The following is an 11,926-nucleotide window of genomic DNA, read 5'->3' as shown; positions in this document are numbered from 1 at the left end:
GGGTGTCCGATGATCCGGTCCTGTGAACAAAAACTCACAGTTTTCATTAGTTTTATTCTGGAGGTCTGGTTTAATGGACTTAAGCGGACACCACTTAACTTTACCATCTTTTTTGACAGCGGCATACCCTCTCCCTGTAAGGACTAACCTCCACCCTTGTTCCCACTCTCCCAGCTCATTTCTGATTATGACTAACGGGCCTTCTTCTAGTGCTCGGGTGGCCCAATGTTTCTGGGTGGGGCTGTTTACCTCTTCCCCCCTGGGGAACTGATTTAGTGCTAAAAGAGCGGTAGCTAACAGGCGTGTTTGGTCTCCCGGGGGAATGGCGTTAGCAAAACCCTCTGTTTTCGCTAACACTTCTAATTTAGATTTTAAAGTCTGATTTGCTCGTTCAACTATAGCTTGACCTGTGCTGTTATACGGAATACCATGTGTTAGGGTGATACCCCACTTCAAAGTAAATGTTTGGACTGATTTAGAGATGAAATTTGGACCGTTGTCTGTTTTGATCTGATTAGGGATACCGAGCCATGCCATGGCTGTCAACCAATGCTGAATGGTTGCTTTGGAGTCGGTCTTAAGGTGTTGTGTAGCTACAATTATTCCGCTATATGTATCTACGGTTACCGCTAGCCACGCTCGAGGTTTCAGCAACTGACAGAGCGTAAAATCTGTTTGCCACACTTCGGAGGCCTTGAGACCTCTGGGGTTGACTCCACTGGACCACAGTGGTGTTTTCTGACAGTGAGGACATGTGGCTACTATGTGTCTCGCGTCGGTGACTGAGATCCCGCATTTTTTTGCTAGCGCTTTAGCTCCGATGTGGAGAGACTCGTGTAGCTGACGGGCATCTCTTAGCGTCCACACCCCTTTTGCAGCGGCATCTGCCTTGTCATTACCGATTTGGAAAAACCCTTTAATTGGGTTGTGGCTGTTAACGTGAATGACTGATATGGTGCCCTTTCGGGAGAAAAGTGCTTCTTCCAGCATTAGAGCTGTTGTGGATGTTGACACGCCGGGCCCCGACATAGCTAAACAAAGCTTGGCCACGAACATTGAGTCAGTCACTATGTTGAGATGCTCTGTTGGGAACAGGCCGCACACTAGCACTACGGCCGTCGCTTCTAATTGTTGGACTGAAAGCGCACGATCGGTCATTTTGACACAGTGCCATTTTTCTCCCGATTGCCATACCGCCGCCGCTGTTGAGGTCGCTGAGGATGCATCTGTGAAGACCGTTGGTCCTTGTTGGGGCCGGTCTATGATTTTTTGCGGGAGGTCGATGTTGACAACTGCCATCATTTGAGTCCAGGGAGGCTTTGCAGCGTAACGAACTTCGCCGCCGAATCCGACGAGAGCTATGGCCAGATACTCTGACGTTGCCACTGACTGCGCAGGGAGTTGTTTGCGGAAGGGTAGGTATATCCTGGCGGGTTCGATGCCTAGGTGTCTCAGGGCGAGTTTTCTGCCTTTCATGATGAGATTACCAAGGCATTCGACTCCTGGAGAGAATGCGCGTGATGGTTTTCCCTGAACTACCCATTGTATTGGTTGAGCTTTTTCAGGGGGGCCCTGTGCTAGTGCTCCCACTCCCCCCCCTTTTGTGAAGTGTACGTACAGATCAAGTGGTAGATTTGGATTCCATCTGGCAAGTGTGCTTGACGATACCTGTTGCTCGATAAAGTCGAGAGAGTTTGCTGCTTCTGTTGTCAGAGTTTTTTGTTCCCATGGGTTCTTTCCTTTTAAGAGATCATACAGGGGAGCCATGATTTCAGGAGGGATCAAGACAATGTTGCGGAGCCATTGTAAGGACCCCACTAACTGCTGCATATCATAGAGCGTTTTAATGTGACGGTGGATTTTTATTTGAGGGGGGGTCACGTAAGAACTCGTGATCCCTACTCCTAAAAAGCTTACGCACAGTCCTCTTTTAATCTTTGCGCTCGCGATTTCGAACCCGTTTGTTTTCAGAGTTTCCGAGACTGTTGACACTAGCTGGTCTACCTGACTTCCCGACGGTGCGGCGATTAAGATATCGTCCATGTACTGAATGATGGTCGCGGTCGGATTGCTGTGTCGGACTGGTGTTAACGCCCGGTCCACCGCAATCTGGCAGATGGTAGGTGAGTTGATCATTCCTTGAGGCAGCACTTTCCACTGGAAACGTAAGTTGGGGCGTTGGCTGTTTGGAAACACAACAGAGAAAGCAAACCGCTCCTTGTCTTCCTCATGCAGAGGTATTGAGAAAAAACAGTCTTTAATATCAAGGACAGCACAGGGTTGTCCTTCCGGCATCATAGAGTTCATGGGTAAAAACGTTTGAACAGGACCCATTGGTTGGATTTTTTTGTTTACCTCACGCAGGTCATGGAGGAGGCGAAACCCTTCGCCGGTTCGTTTGGGTATTACAAAAACTGGGGTGTTCCATGGGCTAGTGGAAGGCTCTATGTGACCTCGTTGTAACTCGCGGTTAACTAGCTCGAGAAGGGCATCCATTCGAGGCTTCGACAGGGGCCACTGCTCGACCCACACTGGGTCAGACGATTTCCACGTCAGTTTAATTGGTGGAAGTGGGTGTACGGCAGTGGCCCTTACGGTAAATTTGTCACCCTGGCTTTTAATAGGGTTAGAGCGTCCCTTCCCAGCAGGGGTGGGATTCCTGACATGACATATGGGAAGAGGGTGATGGTTTTTTCTGGTCCTTTTTCAGTGTGAAGCGTGATTGCTACCAATTGGGCACTCTTTCGAGCTCGGGTTAATCCCCCGACTCCTCCCACCATGGGGGCATCTTCCAGTTTCCAACGTGGGGGCCAATTTGTCTCAGGGATAACTGTAACATCTGCTCCAGTGTCGATTAAAAAAGGGACACTAATGGTGGTGCCGTTTGGGGTGTCATAGAGGGAGCAGATTCCCCACACTACCGGCGGGTTATCACACTTTACCGCCAGGGCCACCCTGGGGTCTCGCCCCCCAGGGGTGGTTCTTGCTGTCCCTGAGGTGGGAACGGGTTTGGCTGGACCATTGGTTGAACCATAAAATTGGTCGCTTCTCGAGGGGGTAGCGGGTTCGGAAGCACCTCGCCCCACTTGGGGTTGGCATAATTGGGCCGCCTGATGTCCCAAGTGGGAGAGGGCTGTGCACGGCCCGAGTGCCCTCTCCCCCTTCCGTTTCCCTGGTTTGTAGATCTGCATTCTCTGGCGAAATGCCCCTTTTTCCCACAGGCCCAACACGGTCCTCTGGGTCGATTTTGGCGTGGGTCCCTAAACTGAGGACAGTTTGCTACGACGTGGCCTGCCTGGTCACATTTAAAACATGTCATCACATTAGCTACTATGGTACGAACAGCCGTCTCGATCGGGGTTAGATGCTCTTCCTTCGCGACATGCTTAATCATGTCTGCGATACTCGACCCCGCTGATAGTGATCGCAGGATTTCTTTGGTTGTCGAATTACACTGCTGACGTAAACATTCTGCGACGACTGGGCCTTTTGCCTCCACAGGCAAGGCTGATGAATCGACCGCTGCTTGGAGACGATCCACAAATGTTGTGAAACTCTCACTCTCGCTTTGCTTAATTGTGGACCATGGCGATGGTTTGGCAATGACTCTAGAGGCTATGCGAATAGCTTCTCTGGCCGCACGAGTAGTTGTAATGACTTCATGGGCCCGCAGGCCCTGGGCTTGTGCCTGGGGAGTAATCATTGTGGGATCTGTGCCCATTAACCGCTGCAGGCTGGAGCCATGCAGTGGATGGTCTGCCCCAGTTACTTGGGCTAGTTGCTTTGTACAGTTGTCCTCCCATTCTTGTTTAAAAACGATCATCCCTGCCCCGTCAAAGATCAATCTACAAGTTTGTTTTATATCGAACGGGAGCATATCGTCTCCCCCGAAGACACCATCTATGAGGGCGGAGACAATGGCAGAATTAAGGCCTTTATCTGCGATTGCCTTAACAATCGCTTGTATATCCTTAGGGTTTATCGGTGTGTGGACCCTCTGTCCCCCGTCCGTCACCCGGACCGGGAACGCTAGTGCGGCCGATGGGGCCCAGTCGGCGCACGTAATCTTTATTTTCCTCCAGTCCGTGAGAGGGATTTCTCCCCCTCGCGGTTTCTCTTTAATTTGGATGGGGATATTTTGGCTCTTGACTTTATTTATCTTTGTTTTCTTCTCTTCTAAACTTAAATTAGTTACGAGCCACTCATCCCCGCTAGTGTTTGACTCGGAGTCGGAACTCGACTGACTGGTTACTTCCGGTCTCCAGTACCTTTTTGCCGAGCTCTGGCCCCCTCCCCTATGGGCGGGCTGCTCCTCCCCCGGCCCGGGCCCGCCCCGCCCTCCGCTCGGCGGGGTGCCCACCTCACAGGCGCATCTTTTGAAATGCACGCGCCGGTTGGCTCTCTGCCCCCCGCTGGCCCCCCTTTCCCCTTCTAGGTCGCTCCTACCGCTCCTCTCCCCCCTGTTCTCCTCCGCCTCCCCTTTGTGTGCGCTTGATAACTTTAGCGCTTCCTCCCTGTTATCACCAAAGGAATTTTCATCCCGCCTTTCCCCTTTGTGCTCGGTGCCATCTTGGGGCGCATAGGGCGGTGGTGTGGCCCAGACTTTATCAGACTCTGTTTCTTTCGCGGCGCCCCTAGCCTCCTCGGCTAACCCGCCCCAGAAGGATTTAGCTTGTTTCTCTCCCTCCGTAAGCGGATCGGGGTCCGGGAGTTGAGGGGACGTGTCGCCCTCTTGCTGATTTTTAGGCTCAGCAGAGCCGTTATCGTCTGGGGGGTGCGAAGTCTGTGTAGCTGCCCCGATTCCCAATTTTGGGGTAGCTAACAAACAGTTCTTTGCCGCCTTCCAGGTCTCCTGCTCTTGTATAGCTTTCTGCAGGGCCTGCACGACTTTCCCCCATGACTTAAGCTTTTTCCCACAACCCGAGGACATCGTTTCCTCGGCTAACGCTTTAGTGCACTTATCCCACACCTCAGGGTGGAGAATATCCACCGGCTGGTCAATGACCCCAATTTGCAAAAGCCTCGCAACTGCGAGCGTAAAATCTTTGGGCTTACAATCAATTCCCCACTGCTTATGTAATTGCAATACGACCTTCACAAGGGCTTCCATCCTCCTTGTTGGTCCGGGAGCGTCCTCCCCGCCGGGCTGGTCCTGCCGCTCCGGCCGCCGTTCACCCGATTCCAGGCGAGTCTTTCCCGGGTTTCGGCACCACTTGTTGCCTTTGTTGGCGTGGCGACCTGGTTCAGGAACGGCACGGCGGCCAACCCCAGGCCGCTCGGGCCATCAGCTCGCAGACACCAATGTGGTGGACGGCAAATGGCGTTTATTGACGGGTAGCACAGTATTATATAGCTTAGGTTTACAGCGTCACTTCCGTCTGCTTACACCTATGGGCTAAACGCTACTGGTTATCAGGAGAGGAGGGGGGGGCCTACCTTTCCGTACAGCACGACATCTTCCGACCGCCAGGCCCTAACTATCCACACAGGGTGAGGGTCTTGGAGAAAGGCTTTGATTTTGTTCTGAGAAGTCTGCCCTAAATCTTCATTGGTTCTTCCTCTAAGAACAGAATCCCATGCCCAGATGAAGCAAATGACCAACAGCAGCTCCATCACCCACTTCCTTCTCCTGGCATTTGCAGACACACGGGAGCTGCAGCTCTTGCACTTCTGGCTCTTCCTGGCCATCTACCTGGCTGCCCTCCTTGGAAACGCCCTCATCATCACTGCCATAGCCTGTGACCACCGCCTCCACACCCCCATGTACTTTTTCCTCCTCAACCTCTCTGTTCTTGACCTGGGCTCCGTCTCCACCACTCTCCCCAAAGCCATGGCCAATTCCCTCTGGAACACTAGGGCCATCTCCTATGCAGGGTGTGCTGTCCAGCTCTTTTTCTTTCTCTTCTTGATTGTGGGGGAGTATTGTCTTCTCGTCGTCATGGCCTATGACCGTTACACGGCCATCTGCAAACCTCTGCACTATGAACTGATGATGGGCAGCAGAGGTTGTGTCCACATGGCAGCAGCTGCTTGGGGCAGTGCTTTCCTCTATGCTCTCTTGCACACTGTCAATACATTTTCAATTCCTCTCTGCCAAGGCAGTGCCCTGGACCACTTCTTCTGTGAAATACCCCGGATCCTCAAGCTCTCCTGCTCACACTCCTACCTCAGGGAAGTTGGGCTTCTTGGGGTTAGTGTTTCTTTGGCTTTTGGGTGTTTTGGTTTCATTGTCGTGTCCTATGTGCAGATCTTCAGGGTTGTGCTGAGGATCCCCTCTGAGCAGGGACAGCACAAAGCCTTTTCCAAGTGCCTCCCTCATCTGATTGTTTTGTCTGTTGTTATCAGCACTGGCATGGTTTCTTATATGAAGCCCCTCTCCATCTCCTCCCCATACCTGGATCTGGTTTTGTCATTTCTCTACTCGGTGGTTCCTCCAGCACTGAACCCCCTCATTTACAGCATGAGGAACCAGGAGCTCAAAGATGCGTTGAAGAAGCTCATTCTGTTATTAGTCTTTCAGCAGCTATAATGTGCCCATTTCTTTTCACAAGTGATTTCTACTGCTTATGGGGAACCTCCTGTGCTCTGGTCATTTTATCTGTGATAATTCTGTTTCTCCAGGAATGTCTGCATGAACTCCACTTCTCCAGAGTCATAAATTGAGCCTGTCTAACCCTGAGGTCTTTACACATGTGTCTGTCACAAGGTTACAGCTGGCCTCCGCTGTAAAATCTCTCTAATAAAAGTGGATTTCCTCAGTGGCATTGGCTAGAGGTTGGGCTTTCCTTGCATGGCTGAGGTCAGGAGCAGGCTGAAGAAACTGACCCTGTGAGTACAGTTTGCTGTGCTGCGGTTCTCCATGGAATGGGGGGAGGAAGACATGGGGTGATGTATTAGGGAATGGGACTCCAGTGAACTTTCACTGGTGGCCTCGCTTTTTGGCCTCTTCCAGCACTGACCTCTCACCACAGGTTTATGTGTGAGCTTTGTTGCATGGCCCCTTCCCTCTTCCTGCTGGGCTCAGTGACTGCACAGGTGGAAAGGCAAGCCCTGCTCCACTTCTCTCCTTGTCCAAACCCTGGCAAAACCCAGAGCGAGGACATCTGCGAAACCCCACATGGGGTGTGGATAAGACTGCGTAGTTATCAGGACTTATGGGAGGCTGTCTCAGGTATGAGAAACTGAAGGGGGACAGGGCACAAAAGAATGTCTTGGGGATCACCTACGAGAAACTGTTCCTCACACCACATACACCCTTTCCAGTGCTGAGCTGGAACAGTGGGTCCATCTGTGGGACAGTGTGGCTGGGCTGGGCACAGGCCAGGGCACTGGCAGCGGTCACAAAGGAACTGCCATGGGGTGACCACCTGGATTTGGTGGCTGCAAGAAAAGTTAAGAGTAAAGAGAAGGGATCCAAAATTCAGATGCCCAGTTTAGGAATGATATTGGCAAGCTGTCGTGGGTTTAGTAAAGGGCTGCAGGACAGCAAGGGACTGGAGCACTTGGCCTGTGAGGAGAGGCCGAGGGAGCTGGGCTTGTCCAGTCTTGAGAAGGGAAGGCTGAGCAGGACATCATCCCAGCCTGCCAGCACCCACAAGAAGGTTATGGAGAACAGAGAGCACGTCTCTTCACCCTATTGCATGGCAGGAGGACAAAAGACCATGGGAGGAAAGTGAACGAAGAATGTTTCAGCCAGCAGAGAAGGACAACATTTTTCCCCAGGAGCTCAACCAAGTGCTGGAACAGGTCACCCATGGAGGCTGGTTAGTCTCTGTCCTTGGGAAGTCTCAAACTCAAACGGAATCAAGCCTTGAACCATTTGGTCTGACCCTGTTTTGGACAGGTTGCACTGCAGACTTCCGGATGTCTCATCCAGGCACTGTTCCTTTAAGATCCTATTGCGCCCTTTTTGTAACTGGAGCAGAGCAGATATTTGTGGGGCTTGAATCCTCCTGTGCTGTAAGGGACTGTTTAAACAAACATTTAAAACCATGAAGAGAGGTTGATACCTCAATGTGACTTGCTCTGGGTATCGACTAAAGAGCCCTGGTCAGGGAAGCTTTTAGGGAGTGAGGATCTGTGCAAGACACCAAATGATCCTGTTCTAATGCCTGTAGGCCTGTCAGATGTCATTTAAATAACAATGAAAATGGAAGTAAGAAGAGCTGAAGACAAAGACCCAAAGCAAAGAAACATCTCTATGGACTTTTCAGGTTTTTCTAAGACTTTCAAGGATATCCTTTTTTGAGAAGTGTTGTCCAGAATAGGGAATGGATGTAGGACACACATGTCTTCAGCTACAGGGACACAGAAACCTGGTGCCAGTGGAGATGATCTAGCAAACCCTCACCAACCTCCTCCTGCAGCTTCCAAGGAGCTCTGGTCTCCCACAGGTCCTCTGAGATAGAAACCAGTCCCAGCACAGCAATCCAGGTACACTGCGGCCCCTAACAGTGGCATTGCCTGTTTATGGTCAGATACCTGATGCCTGTTTTAAAAAGTATACAATTTTATTATTTCTTATATTTTAGAAAAATCTGCAAGCACATTTACATCAGCTGAATTGCTGGAGTCCTTTCTTAGAAATGGAAATGTCCCTTTGGTCATCTGCACTCAGCTGTCCAAGATTTGTTCCCTCCTAACTTCTGGGGCACCCCCAGCCTACTTGCTCATAGGGCAGCATTAGGAGCCAAAAAGTCCTTGATGCTGCACAAACACTGCTCAGCTGTAACTAAAACATACATGTGTTCCCAGGTGTCTCTTGAGTCCCTGGAGCCATTGCAGTGACAAGGGGAGAGCCCTACCTGACTTAGGGCTGGGGCTGGTATGGGGTAATGGGGTCTGGGATGATGTTTCTGGGGCAGTTTCTTCTGTCTGTTTGTCACTGTTTAGAGCAGGGCAGCAATAAATGAGTGGCAGATGTGTGATATTATCACACCCCCCCCCCACCCCCTACTAGGGGAAGGGAAAAAGGAGGAAAAGGGAGAGGGACTTACAAACTGGAAATTAAAATAACTTTACTAATAACACCAAAAATAGAGCAATAATGCAAAATACATAAATTCTATTGAGTTTCCCAGAGTTGTGGGGGCTGATGTTGTTCCAGTGGCTGCTGGGCAGACACTAGGAAGTCCTGTCACACCAACCCACATCCTGGGAAGCAAGGATTAAGGACACGTAGTGGTTCCTTAGGAAGACAAATGTCTGACTACTAAGAAATATCATCTCTTTGCATCCCTCCTTTACCTCAGTATCAATGCTGAGCATGATGTCATAACGTACGGAATATCCCATTGTTCAATTCAGGTAAGCTGTCACATCTATGTCACTTCCCAACCACTGGACCACCCTGAGCCAGCCAGCTTTGGGGGGGTTGGAGAGACAGCCTTCATGTGGTCTGAGCACTGCTCAGTAATAGCCAAAACACTGGTGCGTGATCAACACCGTTCCAGCCATGAGTCCGAAGCACAGCAGCATGTGGGCTGCTCTGGCAAAAGTGAACTCCATCCCAGCCAGACCCAGTACCGTGGTGCTCAGGGGTCTTTTCCAGCCTGTGTTATTCTGTGATTCAATGAATATTTTCCTTGGAGAGCTCTTGGAAGACAGAATCAGAGAATCACAGAATCACAGAATGCTTGGGGTTGGAAGGGACCTCTGTGGGTCACCCAGTCCAAACCTCTTGCCGAAGCAGGGTCACCCAGAGCAGGCTGCACAGGACCTTGTCCAGGCGGGTCTTGAATATCTCCAGAGAAGGAGACTCCACAACCTCCCTGGGCAGCCTGTTCCAGTGCTCCGTCACCCTCAGAGGGAAGAAGTTCTTCCTCATGTTCAGACGGAACTTCCTCTGCTTCAGTTTGTGCCCATTGCCCCTTGTGCCCATTGCTGGGCACTACTGGAAAGAGCTTGGCCCCATCCTCCTGACCCCCACCCTGCAGAAATTATAGGCATTTATTAGGTCCCCTCGCAGCCTTCTCTTCTTCAGGCTGAACAAGCCCAGCTCCCTCAGCCTCTCCTCATAGGAGAGATGCTCCAGTCCCCTCACCATCCTCGTAGCCCTCCGCTGGACTCTCTCCAGTAGCTCCTCATCTTTCTTGAACTGGGGAGCCCAGAACTGCACACAGTACTCCAGATGAGGCCTCACCGGGGCAGTGTAGAGGGGATGGAGAACCTCCCTCGTCCTGCTGGCCACACTCCTCCTAATGCACCCCAGAATGCCATTGGCCTTCTTGGCAGCCAGGGCACACTGCTGGCTCATGGGTCCACCAGGTCACCCACGTCCCTCTCTGCAGAGCTGCTCTCCAGCAGGTCTGCCCCAACCCTGTACTGGTGCATGGGGTTGTTCCTCCCCAGGTGCAGGACGCTGCATTTGCCCTTGTTGAACCTCATCAGGTTCCTCTCTGCCCAACTTCCCAGCCTGTCCAGGTCACGCTGAATGGCAGCACAGCCTGCTGGTGTATCTATCACTCCTCCCAGAACAGAAAGAGAAACAAGAAAAAGCACAAAGGAAGCAGTAGAGACATAAAATTCACAAGTACAAATACAGCAGTTCCTCCAAGGAACATTCCTCCACTCAAACCATTAGCAAGGAATCTATTAGATAAATTTAATGAAACAGGCTAAATTTTATCTGCTCAGGTGCTGGGCCCCAAAGAGGGTAATTGTTGGTTATGGTACCATGTGCTCAGTTGCATGTCGGCAACTTACAATCCTGTACAAAGTCAGAGGCTGTGAAGGGGGCTGTGAGATCACTTCTGGCTCTGGAGGTCATTTGTCAACTGCAGTTATGCACCTGAGAAAGGGACCATAATGTCACTTTTCTCTGAAGCCGCTGACAGGGCAGCCTTTGACTCATAGTGGGGATATGTGCTTTTCAGCTCCCCTCTGCCAGTGTCTGTGACAGGCCAACAGCAGCCACCTGACTGGCACAGACACTGGGAGATCCCCTCTGCCGAAGGACCCAGGCTCACTGCAGGAAGGGGGCTGGTATTTTGGGTGCCGTGTCTCTTGCGCCCGAGCACATGATGGGACAGCAGTGACCGAGAGGCTTTGTGTAAATGTGGGGTATCTGATTGTATCTATGTGAAATCAATGAAACTGGAGAAATATTTCTGTCTGAGATGCACCCTCAGAGTATAAGCAATGAATGGGAAACGAAACACCTTGCTGGCTGCCCCAGCTCTTGGAAGGCTGGTCTGTGCCTGGAGCAGTCAGAGCTCTTGAGAACCAGAATAGCCAGGGCTTTTGTGCTGGTCTGGGGAGACAGGATGGCAAGGAGGGGCTGCAAAGCTCTCAGAATCTCCGGGGGAGGAGGGCAGGGGACACAGGGTGCCTCCTTTGCTTTCTGCCATGCATGATCCCTCATCTCTGGGGCTGACTCCTCTCTGTCCCCCAGCAGCTGCTGTGCCCTTGAGAGGGGCTGAGGCTGTGGAGCGACTGCCCAGAGCACCCTGCGGTGGGCACAGCTGTTAGGCCAGCCCAGACTGGGCTGTGCTGGGGAGAGGGCATTGTCAGTGGAAAGAGGGCAGGGGAGGTGGGAGAGCTTGGAGAGGAGATGGACTGGACTGGGAGATACCTGGGAGAGAAAAACATCAGTGTATAACTCATGAAGGGTGAAGGGTGAAGACTCACACCAGGCGGTTTGTTGTGCAGAGCCATGGCTGACAGAAGGGCTTGATGACATGTAGGTGTAGGAGAAGGAGTCTGGTCTGTGCCCTTGGTGGCATGGATAGACCAGGAAGCTGGCCCAGGGCCTTTGTCACCACTCCGCCGTTGGCCATTTCTCATCGGCCTTTTCCAGACCCTGGTCTTTTGGCCCAGACCCTGGCAGACCCTGGAGCAGGGCTGTCTGTGAAGCCCCATATGTGACATGGCCTCTCCAGGACCTTGGAGCAGCTGCCTGACAGGAAGGCCATGAGATCACAAAGCA

The 11,926-nt window shown here is 51.7% G+C and overlaps 1 protein-coding gene across 1 annotated transcript; it reads left to right on the top strand.

The window, feature by feature from the left end:
• The first annotated feature begins 5,593 nt into the window (after positions 1-5,593).
• LOC142359057 (olfactory receptor 14J1-like) lies at positions 5,594-6,529 on the top strand. The gene has a single exon (XM_075411905.1). It carries the CDS (start codon positions 5,594-5,596, stop codon positions 6,527-6,529), a length of 936 nt encoding a protein of 311 aa, XP_075268020.1.
• The last annotated feature ends 5,397 nt before the right edge of the window (positions 6,530-11,926 follow it).

Source organism: Opisthocomus hoazin, unplaced genomic scaffold (genome assembly GCF_030867145.1).
Source record: "Opisthocomus hoazin isolate bOpiHoa1 unplaced genomic scaffold, bOpiHoa1.hap1 HAP1_SCAFFOLD_15, whole genome shotgun sequence".
Lineage (NCBI taxonomy): Eukaryota > Metazoa > Chordata > Aves > Opisthocomiformes > Opisthocomidae > Opisthocomus > Opisthocomus hoazin.
This window is presented reverse-complemented; position numbering and strand designations above follow the sequence as displayed.